At 37.2% G+C, this 22415-nt stretch overlaps 2 protein-coding genes across 2 annotated transcripts; both read right to left on the bottom strand.

Moving 5' to 3' along the window:
* Positions 1-13737: 13737 nt before the first annotated feature.
* Positions 13738-15156, bottom strand: LOC116621841 (non-POU domain-containing octamer-binding protein-like). The gene is given in 2 exon segments (XM_032387861.1): positions 13738-13944; positions 13946-15156. Coding segments are annotated over 2 exon segments (1404 nt in total). The 5' UTR covers positions 15143-15156.
* A 919-nt stretch (positions 15157-16075) lies between these two features.
* Positions 16076-17119, bottom strand: LOC116621842 (putative P2Y purinoceptor 10). The gene has a single exon (XM_032387862.1). It carries the CDS (start codon positions 17117-17119, stop codon positions 16076-16078), a length of 1044 nt encoding a protein of 347 aa, XP_032243753.1.
* Between the last annotated feature and the right edge of the window lie 5296 nt (positions 17120-22415).

Consider the following 22415-nt stretch of genomic DNA (forward strand, 5'->3'; position numbering starts at 1 on the left):
CTTTCTTTCTTTCTTTCTTTCTTTCTTTCTTTCTTTCTTTCTTTCTTTCTTTCTTTCTTCTTTCTTTTTCTTTTTCATTTATTAATTTTTATTCTTATTTTTAAACCTGATTCATTCTTGTCTGTGCCACCCTGAGTCAACTTCTGAGTATTAGTTAAACATCAAATTTGTAAATTGAGTCAAACCAAGATATGAAGACATAATTACTGGTGGTAGAATTCAGAGATTTAAATAAGAGTAAGTTATAATTTCCATGAAAATAGTTATCTCACCCAGGGCTTATTTGCATATGACAAATGTTTGCTATGTCCTTGAATCAGCATCTGTTATTAGATATTGAGAATTCTATTTTTATGTAGAGAACTAGAGTGGCTGCATGTTTTGGAAGCCAACCCATACAAATTCTTTTGACTGCTTACACTTTTCTCACATGCTTCTATTTCGTTTGAGCCACTTGGAAACACCTCTCCTGCCATCTACCATTTTTAATTCCTTCTCCTTTTTCTCATGTAAATCTTAAATATGAATTGGTAGGCTGTGTGTTGAGAGGGATGTCAGGAGACATTATTTCATGTTCTTTCACTATTCTCATCGCCCAAACTGCAAGCTTAACTGAAGATTGATGAAATGCAGTATTACAATCACATAAAAAAGATGTAATAAAAAGCCACTCCCTAGTAATACAGATTGCACATGATATAGATTGTCATCACCAGGATGTCTTACACACCTTCTAGGTGCCATTGTACTAAGAGTTTTTATTTATATTTTCTCTTTATCCTATTTTTAGCTTCAATTCCCAGTGAGGAAACCAATCATAGAGAGATCAAGTAACTCACTCAAAGTCAAATAGTTAATAGTGGAGCTGACATTTAGGCCCAGGATTGCCCAATTTTAATGCCCAAAGAAGGGTAGAAATAAATAATTTCTCACTGTTAGAATCCAAAGTAACAGAGATAAAGTGAAATAAACCTGTTTGCCAAAGTTGGGTTTGACTCACCATTCTGGTGTTCAATCAACTAAAACTGATCTGATGTGAATTTTAAGTTTTGCATCTTGTTAAGATAGTAATTATTATGTCATGTCTTGGTAATGTAAAGATTAAATCCTTGCCCTGAGATTTTTTAAAACAATTTAAAAATGAGAAGTTAGCTTTGTTGGAATGTTAGAATTGAAAGAGAGCTTAGAAAGCATGAATTACACACTCATGGTTTAAAAAACGAAGAAGTCAAACCCAGAGAGAGACAGTGACTTACTCAAGATGACAAGGATGATAATTAGCATTCTCCACTTCACAATGCTAGCATAGACATATTGGAGAACACTGCATTTTGTCTCCTGGGGTTTTATTATTATTTAAGTTAATAGAAGTTGAAAAACTATAAAGCAAAAATATAAGCTAGTTAAGGACCTAAAAAATAAATCTGTCAATCAACAACTATTTATAGATTTTTTAATCTGGTGCCCAATAACTGTGATAAACTATGTTGTAAGAAATAGAGATGAATATGGCTCAGTCCCTGTTTCTAGGGTACTCAGAGTTTAGGTAATAAAATAAAAATAACATATGTATGAGTTAAATAAGTAGCTCAAAAGGTAGCATAAGGTAGTTAAAAAAAGAACAGGACTGGGAAAATACATCTGGATCTGAGTCTTTATTCTAACACCACTTACTGTGGGATTACTCACTATAGAACTCTGGCAAAACTTTGATTCTCACTGTTTTCTTCCCCTGAAATGAGGGCATTTGACAATGACCACATCAAGGAATGGTATGGAGTTGGAGGAAGAAAAGGTTTTTAGCTCTCTTTCTTTCCATCAGGGTCCTACTCCTTCATTCTGTAATATTGATAAATAGCATTTTCTTGATCCTGCAAATGCAGAATCAAGTCAGGTCTCCTAAAGAACACCCCTCCATTCTCTGACTCTTTCCACCCAGATTGCCACTCTTAAATTCTTGTTATACAAAGGCAATCTTTAAATCTCCTATCTAATTTAGAGTCTATACCAGATATGATAAGAATATATGCTAAGTATAATAATTGTGGCCCAGTTAATAAGTGCTACAGGAACACAAAGGAAAGAGACATCAGTGAATGTGATAAGAATAGAGAAATATTCCTGAATCAGGTAGGTAAAGGATCAAGGTAAACCATCAGGGTAAAGGATGCTGGGATAGTAATAGGTTGAAGAGTAGAGGGTGTCTTCCAAGAAGAGGGATCAGGAGGCACAGAGATGAAAAAGCCAAAGAGAGTGAAAACACTAATTTGGCTGGAGTGGAAAAAAAATGGTGGGACTGAATAAAGGAGGCTGGGGCTAGACTAGATGTCAGGCAAGGAATCTGGGTTTTTATGCCATTGACAGTGGATACCAAAGGAGATATGCTGAAGTAGGGAACTAAGAGGTGATACTAAATACAATTTGAGGTCCATATGCAACCAGCCTATAAGCTACCAATAACCAATAACAAAGGTTAAGTTTTCCTTATATGTCCTCTCTCATCTTTGTCCTAGACTATATGTGGTTCTTTTGTGGCCTTCTCCTTTTTCCTATAGTTGCTCTTCCATTTACCCAGTTCCACAAATGTTGAAATGTAACAATAAGGCAATAACTTCTCATTGACCTGTAGGTGGAACAAACCCACAGAAAGTATACATAACTAATGAATCATTGAACACTACATCAAAAACTAATTATGTACTATGCAGTGGCTAACTAAATATAATTTAAAAAGGCACTTTTGATGAGCACAGGTATTGTATGGAAGTGCTGAATCACTATATTGTACATCTGAAACTAATATTACACTGTATGTTAACTAACATTACACTGTATGTTAACTAACTGGGATTTAAATAAAAACTCTTTTAAAAAAAGAAAAAAGAAATACAATGAGAATCTAACTGAGCATCCACAACTTACCAAGAAGAATGGCCCAGAGGAGACAGAGTAACTACAGAATGGCAAGCTATAATTGGATCTGGAATAGAAGCAAGAACAGGAGCAGATTCCTGGCTACTATAAAAAAAAAAAAGTGGTACTTTAAACAATTTAGATGGAACTCACACAGGTCTGATTTTATCAATACTTTATTGAATTCATTGGAAATAAAAGAAAAAGCTGAGAATATAGATGAAAGAAGGAAAGAGTAACTGGTCTTGTGAGATACTAACTTTGTTCTGCACCCAGTCCTTCACACCTCCACTTCCAACACTGAGAAAAGAAAGCATAAAGTATCCTTTTTAATAGCACCATGACATCAAAGCAAAAAGCAAACAACCTTCCAGAAACATTTTTTTAATATTTTAATAGTTAATGCACAGCTTATAAACACAATTTAGAGAACTAAAAAAGTCAGAGCATACTGCAATATGGTAACATAGTTAATGGAGATCCAGGTAGACTTTGGCCCCATTTATATTTATATTTGTATTCAACAAGTTCAACCAATCTGCCAAGATGCAGTGACTCTCTCTCACTCTCTCTTTTTCTCTCTCTCATATATAAATTTAAAGGACTATATATATGAATATATATATGTGTGTGTGTGTATATATATATATATATATACATATATAAAGGTATATTCCTTTAAATCACCAAACAAGCATTTATTGAGCACCTACAATTTGCATGATGCTGAGAAATATAGATTAGTTATATGGTCACCATATAATAATAGACTGTATAGTTTATGCCCAGAATGCAGTCTCCCATAAAGAAAGAAATATGCAAGTCTTAATCTAGCAACAGAAACTATCAAAGTCTTAATATCCCTATAGGAAATTAGGTTCAATTTCAATATGTTATGGAGTACAACATATTGTATTATCCTTGATGGGTACCTTCAAGGACTTTAGTGTATAGAAGAGATTATGTGGTTATACAGTGAAGTAAAATTTAAGCTGAATCTGAAATAATTTGTAAGACTAGATAGACAGGAGGAGCAAAGACATATTTGAGTGGAAACAGTATGAGCAAAGGCAGAAGTGTGTATGTTCAATGTTTTCTTGGGAGCCTAAGTTTTTGCATATTTTATATTTATTCAGATTTGCTTATCTGATATATTTAACCAGACCAGGAATTGTAAAACTGTACTGAATTAAGGATGTTCTTTGAGCCTTTAAATGTCCCTCAACAAATGTATCCATGTCCAAACAATACTGCTAAGTAACCTAGTCTCCCTTCAGGCTCTCCTCTTTACAACTGCAGGTTCCTTTAGATTTGTTTCAGATCCATTCCTTCCAAAAATTTTGGAGACCTTGCATTCTATTTACAGAATTCATCCATAGGAGATACTGACTGTGCTCTATTTGTATCCTCATTGTTTTCCTATGGCTATGACCAGTCTCTGATATTTGATTTCTTCAGAGATCCTTAATCCTAATCATAACTTTATCCTCTGAAAGGCTGGACCTAACTGACTCATGGTAGGGGACAGGTAGATGGTTCTTTCTGTTACTCACAGGAACCTCAGCCAGTATTGCCATGACCCAGGACACTACTTCATGCCTTCATCTTTTCTATGATACTGATATGTTGTTTAAAATATTTAATTCTGGGGTGCCTGGGTGGCTCAGTCATTAAATGTCTGCCTTTGGCTCAGGTCATGATCCCAGGGTCCTGGGATAGAGCCCCACGTGGGGCTCCCTGCTTAGCAGGGAGTCTGCTTCCCCCTCTCACCCTGCCTGCTGCTCCCCTTGCTCGTGCATGCTCTCTCTCTCAAATAAATAAATAAAATCTTTAAAAAATATTTAATTATATCCTATGCATTTTAGTGGTTAAGAGGGGCACTATCTGCTTTCCTTGATTCCTTTCTTAATACTACTCCTCCCTGTGTCCTTATGTTTTAATAATTATTATAATTTAAAAACAATTATCATCTACATTTCTTATTGGATCTTTATAAGAGGCTTCTGAAGCAGAATGGTCATAGATTATTATCATCATATTGCAGAGGAGGAAACAACATCAGAGTGTTTGTAAAGTGTCTTACTCAAGATCACACACTTAAGAAAGGGCAGAGACAGTATTAGAACCCAACTTCATCCAGTTACTATCAGTTACAGCTATAGGTTTAGCTTGCCATTCTTGGGACTCCTGCACTCCAGTATTTTGGGTAATAGTGTGTAGAGGGACAGGACTGGCTATTTGCCTAGCCCCAGAAATACAGGATTAAGGTGACTACTTGTGGACCCTCTTCTAGAAGTAGGAGTAAATTGGAACCTTATGGGGAAGTCTAATAATTTTATTTTTTTAATTTTTTTAAGTCTAATAATTTTAAAATAATTGGTAAGACAGTCTGTTTTCTGTGCTTCTCCAAATCTTCTGGATAATGTTCATTACTCATGAAAACAATAGGCCAACTTCAGAAGAAAGTATTAATGTATCTCAAATAGGACTCCAAATACATAGGAGGATTTCTACCAAGTGCCCTTAAGAAGGAGGGAGCAAAGGTCAGAATGAGGAGATGTTCTCTCAAGAGCATTATGGAGGGGCGCCTGAGTGGATCAGTCGTTAAGCATCTGCCTTTGGCTCGGGTCATGATCCCGGGGTCCTGGGATCAAGCCCCGCATCGGGCTCCCTGCTCAGTGAGGAGCCTGCTTCTCCCTCTCCTCTACCTGCTGCTCCCCTTGCTTGTGCTCTCTCTCTGTCAAATAAATAAATAAATCTTTAAAAAAAGAACATTATGGAAAATGAAAAATAGCTTCCCCAAGAGGAATAAAGCAATTTAAATTAAACTATTTCTTAATGAAACAAGTAAAGCAAGTAGTAATTTTGAAATTATGGACATATAATTTCATATATAATTGATATATATGATTATTGAAATTATACATATACATTTTATATATTATATTATACATGGAATTATATATAAATTTATATATGAAGTTATATATAAATTATGTATATAAATTCTGGCAATATTTATATTCCAAGAAATTTCAGGTGTCAAACAGCTAGTCACACCTCAGTCATCTGGAACCCAAAAATCTTGCAACCTCAACTATCCAAACACAGCTGACAGAGCCAAGAAGGAAATAAAATAGTACTGAATAGCCAAAATGGATGTCATAAAGGCCACAAACTAAAAACTATACACTTTGCTCCATAGGAGGTTTTCCCTTTTCCACACACGCCCTCTCCAAATAAAATAAAATAAGCAGTCTTTACTCATTTTTGTTAAATTTCAGCTGTTATAACTAGCTTGATTAGTGTGTTCTCAAAGCCACAAAAGATTACAAAGAACTAATTGAAATGACAGGGACTTCATTAGGCAGGTCCACTGACAATAGCAACAAGTAAGTACAAATAGTCTGAAAAGATAAAGAAGCATTTATAAAATCAAATATATAAGAACAAAAAATCCATGAGTCCATTTTAGTGTAGGTACAAGCAAAATTTCAATAGCTACAAATTTTAATTGTTCTGAGAGTAGCAAATATATATAGTACAATAACTGATTTTTTTTTAAGATTTTAATTATTTATTTGACACAGAGAGAGCACAAGCAGGAGGAGCAGCAGGCAGAGAGAGAGGGAGAAGCAGGCTTCTCGCTGAGTGGGGAGTCCGATGCGGGGCTCGATCCCAGGAACCCGGGATCATGACCCTAGCCGAAGGCAGATGCTTAAGGACTGAGCCACCCAGGCACAACAATAACTAATGTTTATAATGATGACCCTCAGTCATCCTGAAAAGATTACATTAAATGATAGAGTTGAAGCTCTTCTTAAATAATAACAATACTAAAACTAACCAAAACAAACATTTCTAGTGTTTTAGGGTTTAGAAAGCACTTTCCAAGAAAGTATGCCTAATATTGAGATCATCTAGTCTAGCCTCCTCATGTACATATAATAAAAAAGAAATCCCAAAGAGAATTAACTTGCTCAAAGATACCTAGCTTATCATTGGTAGACCTAAAACTAGTATCTTGGTCTTCTGAGTGTGGATTAATGCTTCTTTCAAACATTATGTCCCATTATTTAAAACAAAGTGCTTAAATGAATAGGACATAATACAATTTATAAATATTTGCACCTAAAAAGATATTTTAAATGTCCAGGTACTTAAAAGAGCTAATCAATTTCTACAAAATACAACTGTCAAATATACAAATCTGCAGAGAACTTCAGAGAACCTGTTTTTTGTTTGTTTGTTTGTTTTTTACTTTTCTCTCTCATTTTGTAATCTAAATTCCAGTTAGTTAATATACAGTGTAATATTAGTTTCAGGTGTACAATATAGTGATTAAACACTTCCATACAACAACTGGTGCTCATCACAAGTGCACTCCTTAATCCCCATCAACTAACCCATTCTCCCACTCACCTAACTCCTGGTAATCAACAGTTTGTTCTCTATAGTTAAGAGTTTGTTTCTTGGTTTTCCTCTTTCTCTTTTTTTTCCCTTTGCTTCTTTGTTTTGTTTCTTTAATACCAAATATGGGTGAAATCACATGGTATTTGACTTTCTCTGACTGACTTCTTTTGTTTAGCATAATACTCTCTAGCTCCATCCACGTCATTACAAAGGGCAAGATTTCACTCCTTTATATGGCTGAGTGATATTCATTCTATATATATACCACTTCTTCTGTATCTATTCATCAGTCAATAGAGACTTGGGCTGTTTCCATAATTTCTATGGTCATAGATAATGCTGCTATAAACATTGGGGTGCATGTATCCCTTTAAATTACTATTTCTGTATTCTTTGGGTAAATACCTAGTAGTGCAATTGCTGGATCATAGGGTAGTTCTATTTTTCACTTTTGAGAAAACTCCATACTGTTTTCCAGACTGGTTGCACCACTTTGCACAAGGATTCCCCTTTCTCCACATCCTTGCCAACACCTGTTATTTCCTATGTTGTCCATTTTAGCCATTCTGACAGATGTGAGGTGATATCTCATTATAGTTTTGATTTGTATTTCCCTGATGATGAGTGATGTTGAATAGCTTTTCATGTGTCTGTTGGATATCTGTATGTCTTCTTTGGAAAGATGTTTATTTATGTCTTCTGTCCATTTTTAAGAGGATTATTCATTTTGGGGTGTGGAGTTTTAAAAGTTCTTCATATATTTTGGATACTAACCCTTTATTGGATATGTAATTTGCAAATATTTTCTCCCATTCTGTAGGTTGCCTTATAGTTTTGTTGATTGTTTCCTTTGCTGTGCAGAAGCTTTTTTTTTTTTTATGTAGTCCTAATCTTTATTTTTGTTTTTGTTTCCCTTGTCTCAGGAGACATATCTAGAAAGAAGTTGCTATGATTGATGTTAAAGAAGTTACTGCCTGTTTTCTCTGCTGGGATTTTTATGGTTTCAGGTCTTACATTTAGGTCTTTAATCCATTTTGAATTTATTTTTGTATATCATATAAGAAAGTGGTCTCGTTTCCTTCTTTTGCATTGTTGCTGTCCAGTTTCCCCAACACCATTTGTTAAAGAGACTTTTACCCATTGGATATTCTTTCCTGCTTTGTCAAAGATTAATTGACCATATAGTTGTGAGTTCATCTCTGGGTTCTCTATTCTGTTCCATTGATCTTTATGTCTAATTTTATGTCAGTACTATACTGTTTTGATCACTACACCTTTATAATATAACTTGAAGTCTGGAATTGTGATACCTCCAGCATTGCTCTTCTTTTTCAATGTTGCTTTGACTATTTGGGGTCTTTTGTGTTCTATAAACATTTTAGGATTGTTTGTTCTATCTCTGGGAAAAATGTTGTTGGTAGTTTGATAAGGATTGTATTAAATGTGTAGATTGCTTTGAGTAGTATAGACATTTTAACAATATTTATTCTTCCAATCCATAAGCATGGAATATCTTTCCATTTCTTTGTGCCATCATCAATTTCTTTCTTTAGTGTTTTACAGTTTTTGGAATACAGGTCTTTTACTTCTTTGGTTAGATTTCCTCCTAGGTATCTTATTGGTTTTGGTTCAATTGTGAATGGTACTGATGCTTTAATTTCTCTTTCTGCTGCTTCATTATTGGTCCAGTGTGTCATTCAAAGCCATTGTTTCCTTCTTTATTTTCTGTTTAGATGATCTGTCAATTGATGTAGGTGGGGTGTTAAACTCTGCTACTAATTATTCTGTTATTATTAATTACATCCTTTTTTTTTTAAAGATTTTATTTATTTATTTGAGAGAGAGAGAATGAGAGAGAGCACATGAGAGGGGTTAGGGTCAGAGGGAGAAGCAGACTCCCCGCTGAGCAGGGAGCCCGATGTGGGACTCGATCCCAGGACTCCAGGAACATGACCTGAGCCGAAGGCAGTTGCTTAACCAACTGAGCCACCCAGGCGCCCTATTAATTACATCCTTTATGTTTGTTATGAATTGTTTTGGGTGCTCCCATGTTGGGTTCATAAATATTTACAATTGTTAGATCTTCTTATTGGATTGTCCCCTTTATTATTATATAATGCCCTTCTTTGTCTCTTTTGAAAGTCTTTGTTCTAAAGTCTACTTTGCCTGATATAAGTATTGCTACTCTGGCTTTCTTTTGAAATCCATTTACATGATAAATGTTTCTCCATCCCCTCACTTTCAAAGATTTATTTATTTATTTGAGAGAGAGAGAGAGAGTGCACAAATGGGGGGGCAGAGGGAGAGGGAGAAGCAGGCTTCCCACTGATCTGGGAACGCGATGTGGGACTCCATCCCAGGACCCCAGGATCAAGACCTGAGCCACCCAGGCACGCCCTCGCTTTCAATCTGCAGGTGTCTTTAGGTCTAAAGTGAGTCTTTTATAGGCAGCATATAGTTGGGTCTTGTTTTTCTATCCTTTCTGACACCCTCTGTCTTTTGATTAGAGTGTTTAGTCCAGTTACATTCAGAGTAATTATTGATAGATATGTATTTATTTCCATTTTATATTTGTTTTGTCATTTTTTCTGGAGATTTTCTCTGATCCTTTCTTGTCTTTTTCACTTTTGGTCTCTCCTTTGTACTCAGAGTCCCCTTTAATATTTCTTGCAGGGCTGGTTTAGTGGCCATGAACTCCTTTAGTTTTTATCTGGGAAACTCTTTAACTCTCCTATTCTGAATGATAACCTTGCTGGATAGAGTATTCTTGGGTGCAGATTTTTCCCATTCAGCATTTTGAATGTATCACACCATTGCCTTCTGGTTTTCCAAGTTTCTGTTGAGAAATATCCAGCTAGACTTATGGGTTTTCCTTTGTAAATTAAGGATTTCTTTCTTTCTTTTTTTTTTTTTTAAGATTTTATTTATTTATTTGAGAGAGAGAATGAGATAGAGAGAGCATGAGAGGGGGGAGGGTCAGAGGGAGAAGCAGACTCCCTGCTGAGCAGGGAGCCCAATGTGGGACTCGATCCCAGGACTCCAGGATCATGACCTGAGCCGAAGGCAGTCGCTTAACCAACTGAGCCACCCAGGTGCCCAGGATTTCTTTTGTCTTGATGTTTTTAAGATTTTTTTTTTCTTTATCACTATATTTTGCAAATTTAATTACAATATGTCTTGGTGTTGCTCTGTTTTTGTTGATTTTGATGGGAGTTCTCTGTGCCTCCTGAATCTGGATATTGTTTCCTTCCCTAGATTAGAGAAGTTTTCAGCTATTATTTCTTCAAATAAATTTTCTGCCCTCTTTTCTCTCCTCCCCCCTCCTCATCCTCTTCCACCCCCTTCTCCCCCTCCTCCCACTCCTCTTCCTCCTCCTTCTTCTTCTTCTTCTTCTTTCTTCTTCTTCTTCATCCTCCTCCTCCTCTCCTTCTTTTCCTTCTCCTCCTTCTCCTCTCCTCCTTTTCCTTCTCCTCCTCTCCTTCTTCTGTGACTCCTCTAATAAGGGTGTTATTACATTTGATATCATCACTGAGTTCTCTATATCTATTCTCATGTTGAATAATTCTTATTTTTCTCCTTTGTTCAGTTTCATTATTTTCCATTATTTTGTCTTCTAGATCACTAATTCATTCCTCTGCTTTTTCCAGCCTGCTGTTCATTACATAAAGTCTGTTTCCAATCTCATTCACTGTACTCTTCATCTGATTCATTCTTTTTTAGCTCTTTTATCTATGTGGTAAGGGTCTCACTAATGTCCTCTATTCTTTTCTCAGGACAAATGAGTATCCTCATGATTGTTGCTTTAAATTCTCCATCTGTTTTACTTAGATCCCTGGACATAATCTTGTTCTTTCATTTGGGATGAATCACTCCATCTTTGCATTTTGTCTAAGTCTCTGCTTTCTTCTCTGTGTTAGAAAATCCCGTTATGTCTCCTGCTTCTGAAAGTAGTGACATTATGAAGAAGAGGTCATGTAATGCCCAGAGCCTACTGCTTCAGGGAGTGTCTCCGTTATGTGCTGCATGCATTCTGCTACTGTGGTTCTGCTGCTCTATCCTTTAGTCTAATCATCTGCAGAGGCTTTCTTTGCTTGCTGTGGGCAGTGTTTGGTCCCTGGCCTGAATGCAGTGAGTTGTAACTAGGTGTGCTCTGGTCGGCTTGTGAAATGAAACATGACACCACTTGCACCAGAACTGAGGCCCTGCTAAACTCTCTGGTAAAGAGACATGGTGGGGAATGGTTTGTGCTTATCTTCTGGGTGAGGGACCTGTTGCACTGGGACTGAGCCAAGGTGACTGAAAAGGACAGCCCCATCAGAGTGCTGGGGGTTGGGTTTTGGTGTAAGCAAATTGAGTAGCCAGTGTAGGAGCTGAACTGCTTCCAGTAGGTGGTTCTGTATGTTAAGGGGCAGGGGAGGGAAATGGAACTGGTCAGCTCCTTTGTTCCAGGAGAGGTGTCTCCATGAATGTTGCTTCTCAAGGATGTGCTCTAAGAAGAGTGAATAATATCCCTTCTGTGTACCCCAGTTCTTCAGATTTTTGTTTCAATGCTGTCTGTCCCCAGGTTGTTTGCCTGTCTTCTCTCCAGGAGTAGCATAATGCCATCAAGGCTCTATTCCAGGCAAACCCTCTGACCTTTAAAACTCCAGGTTTTAAGCCCCACTGGTTGCAAGAACCCACAAAATTCAGCCCCTCTTGTTTTCCAAGTCAATGGCTTCTGGGAAATGTTCTCTTTGTGTTTTCCTCAGTGTGGTTCTCTCTCTCTTGCCCTTCTCCTTGACCATGGTTCCCTTCCCTCAGCAGTGGCTGCAATCCCTTCCTCCCCTAGACCTTCTTTGATGTGGCCTTTTCTCTTCTTTTACTTGTGGAGTTTGTTCTTTCAGTCTTCAGGTCAATTTCTGGGGAATTTAGGTTGATTTGATAGTTATCTAGCTGTGTTTGTGGAACAAGACATGCCTAGGGTCCTCCCAGTCTTCTGCTTCTTCCTCTGCTAAGAAGCACTTTCCTCTTTTTTTTTAACTATTTTTTTATTTGAGTGTAGTTGATACACAATGTTTCATTAGTTTCATGTGTACAACATAGTGCTTTGACAAGTTTATACATTAGGTTTTACTCTATTTTCCCAACACTGTAGCAAATGTTATTATCTGTCACTGTTCTAATAGGCAATCACTATTACAAAAAAAAAATTCACACAAATAAAACAGTTTGTGAATTTCCAACCTTATAAAGACAAGAAAATAAGTCTTTATAATTTTATAAACCTGACTACTGCTTTATAAAATACCATTTTAATGAAAGCCAATATATGAAATTTTAAGTTTCACATTTTTTCAATGTTAGTGATTTGGATTACAAAATTATTTCACCACAAAGATTTAAAAAATAGCAATTTTTCATTCTGCATTCATAATAATATTCAATTCACCAATATTCTCTTTATATATGTCTTTACTTGTGAGAATGAGGTCTAACTGAAAAACTACATGTGTGATACTTTTTTTTTTTTAAAGGCTTAAAACGTATTTTAATAAGTTAATGCTGTATTACTGCTCCATTTCTCAGAAAAACTCCAAAGATATCAGGGACAAATCAAACATGGTACACCAATAAAAAAAAATGCACAGCATAACTACCTAAGATAGGCAAGACTAAGAGCTACCGTCCAACCTTCAGCATACAGCAACCCTGTTCCCAAGATTGTACTAGGCCTATCAAGAAAAGCTGTGAACAGCAACATCATAGACACAAAAGGGCCATTCCTGGGTTGTCCTAACCCAAGAAAAAATATGGGGGCAACTTAACACAAGATTTTTTTTTAAAGATACACTAAAATGAAAATCTCTAAGAGAAAATGTCTTCCTTGGGACATGAAGGGGTAATATATGGGATATAACAGAACTGTATGTATGTTGTCTGTGACCTCTGTGGACATTTGCCTGAATTTCCATCTGCGAGTAAATGGAACAATGGGACTAAGGTCATTGGGGGATGCTTGTTTTTGTGGTGTATGTGGCAGTGCCTCTGGGGTTTGGAGGGTATAATAAGGAACCAAATAGAACAGGATGGACAAAGAATGGAATGATCAAGATTAATGGGGGCTCTAACTGGATCCATTTTGCCATGGTTTCCAGCCCCCTTCACAGGCCCTCAGCAATCACATGAGACTTCAGGAATGCACCACACAAAATCAATTTGTTAAACGATATACCACAAAGAACTGATTTGTTAAATATCGCCCCTCCCTTGCCCTCAGCCTCCAGCAAACTCCCTCAGAGTAGTACAGACAAGAAAGACCTAACTATTGGGAGGAATCCCTAGCACTTTTCCAGGGCAGAATTCTGGCTAGTCCAAAAAGGGTCCTTATTTTAAGGTTTTTTGGGAAACTAGACATTGAAATTTTTATTAGTATCAGCTACGTTTGTTTGGAGCAAATTCAGCTCTAGGAGCTGCATGGTTGAATGCAGGAGGGGTTCCACCAATTGCCCCAATTCCTTCCATTGTAGCAGCTTGGCCAAAGCATTCAGTTGTTGGTGGGGTCAATCCCAAGGTTCCATCTGGCATCATAGTGGCAGGTCCTGGAGGAGCTGGGGTACCTGCTGGCACTGGAGCAGGGGGAAATGGCGTCTCTGTTGTTTATGCCCATAGCACCTCCCATAGCCATCTGGCCCATCCGTATCTCCTGTTCTCTCGCATCAAGGCATGTTCCCTTGAATCCTTCCTGCTGTCGCCGCATCATTTCTTCCTGTTGCCGCTGCATCTCTTCCTCACGGCGCCTGTGTTCCTCCTCCTGGTTGAGCTCCAGTTGTTTTCGTTTTTGCACTTCTTGGTTGTGCAGCTCTTCCATCCTCCGAAGTTCTTCTTGACGCCTCATCAAATCCTGTCTCATTAGCATGACCTGGTGCTCATGGCGAGCAGCCTCCATCTCCATCTCCAGCTTCTCACAAGCTTCCTTGATGTTGTGGTCCACTTGGTCCTGCTGCTGCTTCTCCATCCCAATGAGTGCCTTCCAGTGCATGGCATACTCATACTCAAAGGAGCCAGGCTGTGCAAATCTGGGTGGCTGCTCTCCCTCCTTGTGAAATTGCTGGTTCTTTATAACCAGCTTCTCTGGAAGTCCCTCTTCATCATCCAACTGGTCCATGGGCTCCACAGTCACAGGCCGAGGAAATGTGGTTAGCAGGAAGGAGCCTTCACTGCACCTGTCCAGAGCTTCCCGAGCAGCTGGCTTCCCTGAGAATTCAACAATGACTTTTCCTGAGGGCCTTCCTCGATCATCCACAATGACTACAGCCCTTTCCACCTGGCCAAACACCAAAAAGGCTTCCTCCAGAAGTTCATTGGAAACATACTGAGGAAGATTTTGGACTGTAAGGGATGCACTATGGCAGGCAAAGTGCACACACAGCTGCTTTCCACGGAGTGACATGTTGTCCAGTTCTACTTTGGCAATCTCCGCTAGGGTTCATGTTTCCAAGCGGATAAAGCCAAAGCCCTTAACCTTATGAATGAAGACTTCCCCTGCTTTCCCGTATTTCTCAAATAGTTTCCTCATCTCCTCCTCAGTGATGTCAGGAGGAAGATTGCCCACAAAGAGCCGGCTACGTTGGGTGAAGGTCTTCTTTCCTGGTTTCCTAAAATTCTTCAGGTCAATAGTCAAGCCTTCATTTTGGCTGCTGGCATGTTGCCCATTTGCAGGTATTGGTAGCAGTGGTGGCTGCTGTTGCTGCTGGAGGTGCTGCTGGTGGTGATGCTGATGATGCTTCCTTGGAGTATGGTTTTGCTTCTCCAAGTTAAAGGTTTTATTGTTCTGCATTTTTGCACCCCTCTACCGACTGTTCTCTCCTCAGAGTAATGGCGACACTACACAGCCTCTGCAGTCCCGAGAAAAAAATGTGTGTGGTACTTTATTAACTCATTATTTAAAATCTATCAAGCAAAGTTGTGACTGAGGTTGTATATAGAGGAATTAATGTAGAAAGATCATTGCACAATTGATTTTAATGTACAAATATAACAAAATATTTTCTTAATGAGTGCCAATATATAAAAGTAAGCATCATATTACACACTCTTAGACTTTCAAGCAAAGAGCTTTCATTGCAAACCTTGAAACTCTGAAGTTTATGAAATATGTTAGAACACAACTCTCTTCTGTGTTTAAGGTGTATGTGTTGTGTGTGAATCTCATGATACTTTTGAGATATTTGGGATGAGTCTGAATTGTTCGTTTACCCAGGGGGACAAAAGAAAATGCTGATAGATATTCCAAGTTATATGGATATTAATTCCCACTACTCCTATTAATATTAAAATTTCCTCTTTAGCCTATTTTTCAAGTAGTATATATTTTCTAAATAAAGCTAGGATCATATTGTTCTCCTGTGCATTTTTGAATGATTGGACAATTCACCTATGTCCACTTATTTTCAATTTACTTTTTGTTTCTTGCAGGAGAAAGTGAAAACATTGGACCCACTGCTGAGGAAGAGTTGTGCAATTTATTCTGTTGCTTATTACTTTCTGTGAAGAAAGATATTTTATTATATGCTCCATAGAACAGTATGTTTCCATTTGGATAGAAAATATAGTCATGAATAATTCCTTCAGAGGGATCATTTTGAGGTTGAAAGGAAGGAGGCCATGTTTTGTTAAGGCACTCAAAATACAATTTATTTTTTAAGAAAAATCTTCAAGGTGACATAGCTAAACTGATAGAGAACATAGATTATTCTAGCTAGTAATTTGATTACAATGTCTTGGAATCATTCAAAATTTCAAGGGAGATAGTTTGAAGATCCTCCTTCCTGTGATGAATTTCTAAAGCACTGTCTTTGCATCTCACACATGACTGAAGAGCCAAACCACTGTGTTCCAAAAACCTATCACGGAATTCTGAGGTCATAAAATAATATACAATGGGATCAAGACAGCAATTCAGATTTGCAAGACACAGAGAAATGATGTGAAAACATACAGTGCTCTTAATAAAGGAACAGTTTGAAAAGACATGTTGTTTCACCATCATAAAGAATGGGAAGTTGAAGTGGTAAGGAGTGAAACACACAATGAACACCACTGCACACATCAGGACCATCCACAAAGCCTTTTTTCTCTCTTTGGTATTCTGAGGGGGAACTTGGAATTCTTGTAAAGATTTTCTTGTTTTCCATGTGCAATAAGTAATAATTACAACAGGTAAAAAAAACCCTCCAAGTTCAGCTACAGTTATCATGCCAATGGAGGAAGCCATGCTAATGTGTTGAAACCCTAAATCGGCAAAGCAGGATTCAGTGTTGTTGGTTAAGCCAGAACTTCTCAGAATTGGAAGTGGCAAACAGGCAGTCCCCACAATGATCCAGATGGCAGCACTGATGCCCACATCATACCTACGCTTCCAGTTTCTGGCCCTAAAGGGCTTGAGAAGAAAGTAACATCTCTGAAGGCTGATGCACGTCAGGAAATAAATGCTGGCATACATGTTGAGATACTTCAGGTAGAAGCACAGCAGGCAAAGGGCCTTCTGGAAGGGCCAGTGGTGGCTGATGTAATAGTAAATCCGGAGGGGTAAGGACAGCACGTGAGCAAGGTCAGCCACAGAGAGGTTGATCATGAAAATGATGGCTTTATTTTTCTTGCTGATGAAGCGGCACAGAACCCACAAGGCTACACTATTGGCCAGAAGACCAGGGATGAATATGAGGATGTAAGTGGTTGCATAGAGAGAGTACTGAAATGACACTTGAAGATCAGTGCACTTTGTTCTTACACTGTTTGTGCTGTTACTTCCCATCTTGAGGATGTATGTTCCTTCCTTAAGGAAAGCATTAGAGTGATGATTTCTGCAGAAAAATAGAGTAAAAATAGGGTCAAGGGCATGCCAGTTCATATTTGGGTATACAAATATATTTGTGTCCTGCCAAAAAAGTATTCAAGTATTCAAGTGTGAACTTTCACAAATTCAAAAGGTATTTTTTATGAAAACTAAACTGAAAATGTCATGGCAATCTACAAATATATAACAGCATTGTGGAGCATATTTTTAGAAATCAAGAAGATCACTGTTTTGGCAATAACCTTAGTCAGGTTTTCCCCTTAGTAGTCAGAGGGAGTAATCAAACTTATAGAGATGACCAACAAGCAAGACCTTACTGGAAAATTTACCCAGACATACATTCCAACACTTTCCTGGGTTTTTATATTTCAGTATTACAGTTGTCTCCATCTGCATTTTCAAAGTTTGAGATCTAGCTGAGTTTCCAATCATTAATGCTGGAAAAGACTAAAACTGAATCAATTTTAAATTGCAACCTTATCAGGGTTTAGGTGACTGCTGAGATGAGTCTGTGAACCTTTGGGAATGAAACATAAGATAAGGGCCTGGGAAGGGCTGGCAGGTCACCAGTCCTTGAAAGGATGGAAACTTGGAAAAAATGGTGCAATGCAGATAAACTTTAGCTCCTTCAGAATTTGGCTGAGGGCAAAGTTAGTCCTGCTTGTATGTCATGACACTTTTCTTGAAGCTTCTGTAGCTTTAAAGGTCTGTGTTTATTAACAGAATTATGTCAGCTTCAGACATTCACATTTATTGAGACTATCCTTGCTACCATTTCAAACAACTACCAGAGTATGTGAAAAACTAGAAGGTATCTAGTGGTAGTTACAGCAAAAAGAGCTATCTCTAATTCAGATCTTGAGGCAAGTTGAGTGAAAAGTTATTAATTTTGAATTGTTACATTTTTAACAACCATAATTGTTAAAGAGTTCTTCCTTCTAGTGAATTAAAATCTGTATCCCTGTCATTTTAACCTAGTTCTGCCTATCAATGTCAAGTAAAGTTTACCCCCTGTTGCACATGAAACTCTTTAAATGTCTGAAGACAGCAATCCTGTCTCTATCAAATCTTCCTTTATCCAGGTTCACCCCTAAATTCACCCCTAAAATGCAGAGTCCCACTTCTTGGTTTTCTTTTGGATCAGATCATTATTGCTTTTGGCCCAAAACCACTATAAAACAGCTTATTTTAACCTTTGAAAATGACAGTTTACTCAAACGTTTGATATTCTTGGGAAATATAGCATGCCTTTGATTGTAGAAACAAAAAGCTAAATGGAATTTTAATATTCCCTTGTACTTTTTATTGCTTGCAAAGGCAGTTAGTTTGTTTCACATTTTATGGAATTAAAGGGAAATTGAGACACACTTAACATTAACTATTGAAAGCAATATAAAGTCTAAGACAGTGCTTATTCAACCCAAAATACAACTAATTGAAATTGTAAAAACTCAGTCAACACACACACAGCCTATACAGTGCCAAATCATCTATTTGATGCCTTTAGACTGACTACATGGTGCTTTCAGATAGACTGTATTTACTGAAAGTTCATTGCAGTCAACCAGCTCACTCAAGTAAACAACTACTTTGAATGTTATTTTCCACAGAGTTGACTATTTTGCTAAATCAGCCAGTTAGTCTAGCAAACTGTAAATCGAGCCAACATTATCTGTTTTTGTGGTCTGTTTGTTTACCCACCGAACTAACTAAAATAATTGATCTTGTATTCTGTGTACTCAGTTTAAATAAAAAGCCATGTAAACGTGAACCAGGATTATCCTTTTTTTTAAACCAGAATTATTCTTGAAATAAAATTTAGAAAATAGTTAACATACATGAAGTCTTCCCTGATCATCTTTGGTTTTGTTATAATAATAATTAAAAATCACTGAATGCCTACTTGGATGAGGTGTTATGCTAAGTACTTTGTATACACTCTCTCAATCTGTCCCTCACAGCAATCTTATGCAACAATATAACATTACCACTGTTTTACAGCTGAGGAAACTGAGGTCCCAAGAAAGACAAGCTTCACCTCCTCCAAGAAGACTTTCTTGACCTCTCCAAACCAGAAGTCACTTCTATGGCCTCACAGTCCATAGTTCTGATCATTTTTCTAGTGAGAATGCATTTAATACACTTAACAACGTGCTGTGGTTATTACCTTTGCATGGAGTCTCTTTTGTTCCTCTAAATAGATTGCAATCTCTTACATATCAAAGACTCATTCTCTTACTACTTTCTTTCCTCCATAGTAAAGTGTCTCCTAAAATGTTTTGAACATATTAGGGATCCACTAAGTGTTTGTTAAGTGAATGACTTGAATGCATGATGAGTGGATAAATCGGGGGAGTGGGGGGAGTCACACTGACAGAAAGGGAGTGTCTGGGGAATTAGAATTTAGATGTGATATTTAATTTGACCACCAGGTGTCATAAGTATACCAATGTTCAAATATTTTTAAATATTGAACACATTTCTTTTAAAATTCCATTAAGGGAGGGCGCCTGGGTGGCTCAGTTGGTTAAGCGACTGCCTTCGACTCAGGTCATGATCCTGGAGTCCCTGGATCGAGTCCCGCATCGGGCTCCCTGCTCGGCAGGGAGCCTGCTTCTCCCTCTGACCTTCCCCCCTCTCATGTGCTCTCTCTCTCTCTCTCATTCTCTCTGTCTCAAATAAATAAATAAAATCTTTAAAAAAAAAAAATAAATAAATAAATAAAATTCCATTAAGGGAGAAGTTATACTAAAGGAGAGAAGTATCAACAACATCTTGTGTAACATCAGAAGAAGAATCCTTTAAAGGGCATTTTACAGAGTTTTAATTTATTTTATTTTTTTAGCTTCCATAGTTCCTCATTTAGATCTCTGAAAATAGTTGGGCTTCTAAATTCATTAGAGATCCCTAGAATATTAGAGCAGTTAAGGACCATCAAGATCTCCTGATCATGACACTTCTTATAGATGAGAATACCAAGGCCAAAAACAGGGAGATTAAATTTTCCACATTCACAGGATCTTCTTGCCTTCCACTACAGAGTAATATTTACTTTTCTAGGAACTTCTAAGATGAAACCCATATTTTCGTAATTACCTAATAATAATACAAACTTTTAGAAATAAACCAATGCCAGATTTTAGAACAGTAACCTTGACAGTGGACTATTAAAGCAAGAGTGATTAGGTTTTTTCCCCAAATATTCTAGGACAAATACAGTGTTTTTAAAAAGCAGAATTAATATTTTTTGTCCCTAATAATAAGATTGTGTAAAAAATCTGCTTAACAGGGGTGCCTGGGTGGCTCAGTTGGTTAAGTGTTGGATTCTTGGTTTTGGCTCAGGTCATGATATCAGCGTCTTGAGATTGAGCCCATGCTGGGATCCATGTTCAGCTCCCAGAGTCTGCTTGAGATTCTTTTCCTCTCTTCACCTCCCCCTGCTCTCACTCTCTTTCTTTCTCTCGCTCTCTTTCAAATAAATAAGTAAATCTTTCTAAAAATCTGCTTAACAGTCTTAGATTAGGTTATTTTTAAGCTTTTGTTATTTCTTTATATAAGGAATACAGTTTCACATTAGAAAATAGAGATAAAGAAAAACAAAATATATACACATCTATCATTAATATTTCCATTGCTAACATTTTGGTATATAACCTACATTTTCCCCCATGCCTATAGATCTATAAATGAATACATGTATAGATATTTTAACCAAATTTGACTCATATACACATACTCTTTTATAATTATAGTTTGTATTCAATCATAATTATTATGAATATAGTATCATTAATAAATAGACATTTTATTAGCAATCATTTTATTAATCAATTTATTAATAAATAATCATGTTAATGGGTACTTAGAATTTCATCAGAATATTATATACCATAATTTATTTTACTAGTGGACATTGAGGTAGATTCTCATTTTTCACTATTAGAAACAATGCCTTGCGAAACATTCTTGTACACCCATCTTCATACATTTGAGCAACTATTTTCTCTGAATAAATTTTTAAAAGTGGAATTGCTAGGCTTTTGATCTATAATACCAAATTATCCTCCAAGAAGACATCCTAAGCTAATTCTCTTTCAAATTCCAATGCTAATACTTTCTCATAATATCACAATGCCAAATCTGTTGTTTTCCAAATATATCAAATTCTTTTCAGCTGAAGGAAGACTTATGGTGTACAGAATTTTGACTCATTCTTTAAGGCCTAACTCAGTAATTACTTAGTCACAAATCAACCCAGACAGAATTTATTATTCCCACCTTAACACAGTGGTTTTCAAACTTGAGCATGCCTCAGAATCATCTGGAGTGCTGTCCCACCCATGGTTTCTGATTTAGTAAGTCTGGGTTAGGGCCCAATAATTTACATTTCTAATAAGTTCCCATGAGATCCAGGGACCACACTGTCCTGTATACCAGCAAGGATTGCGTTTTATCTGAGAAACCAGTATATTATTGCCACACAAATATTGTGAATCATTTAATTAATGCTGTAGGCTGAATGTTGAATGTTTATTGCACCCTAAAGTCATATGTTGAAACCTAATCCTAAATGTGATGGTGTTTGGAGTGGAACCTTTGGGAAGTACTTAGGTCTTTAAGGGATTAGTGGTCTTATAAAAGAGGCCCCAGGGAAATCCCTTGCCCCTTCTGCCAGTGAGAAGATGGCCATCTATAAGCCAGAAAGTGGACTTTCAACAGACACCAAATCTGACATCTTGATCTTGGACTTCCTAACCTCCAGAACTCTGAAAACTAAATATTGTTTAAGACACCCAATCTATAGTCTTTTTGTTATAACAGCACAAATAGACCAAGATAGTCAGACATTCTTTTCCAACCTGAAGGAGGAAACTCATGGACAAGTTTGTGACCTAACTTTCATAACTGTGTAGTAAAATCTGGCTTATTTATCTACATCCAATTATTTCTCCTATCTTGACCGTGTGGGGAAAAAAAAGTGATAGTAAAACAAAACAGAAACAATGACAAAAATATTGCATTATGCTTAAGTTTTAGAAAACAAACAGGATTCTTACGTTAAAAAAAAAAAACTTCTAGGGGTGCCTGGGTCAGGCTCAGTCGGTTATGAGTCTGACTCTTGATTTTGGCTCAGGGCATGATCTCAGGGTCCTTAGATCGAGCCCCACACCCAGCTCTGTGCCGGGTATGAAGACTGTTTAAGATTCTCTCCCTCTCCCTCTGCCCATCCCCCTACTGGCATGCTCTATCTTTC

This window comes from Phoca vitulina, unplaced genomic scaffold (assembly GCF_004348235.1).
Source record: "Phoca vitulina isolate PV1807 unplaced genomic scaffold, GSC_HSeal_1.0 scaffold51, whole genome shotgun sequence".
NCBI lineage: Eukaryota > Metazoa > Chordata > Mammalia > Carnivora > Phocidae > Phoca > Phoca vitulina.

Bases quoted from the DNA above. Each gene is read 5' to 3' on its own strand.
- LOC116621842 (XM_032387862.1), bottom strand. From the start codon at position 17,119: ATGGGAAGTAACAGCACAAACAGTGTAAGAACAAAGTGCACTGATCTT.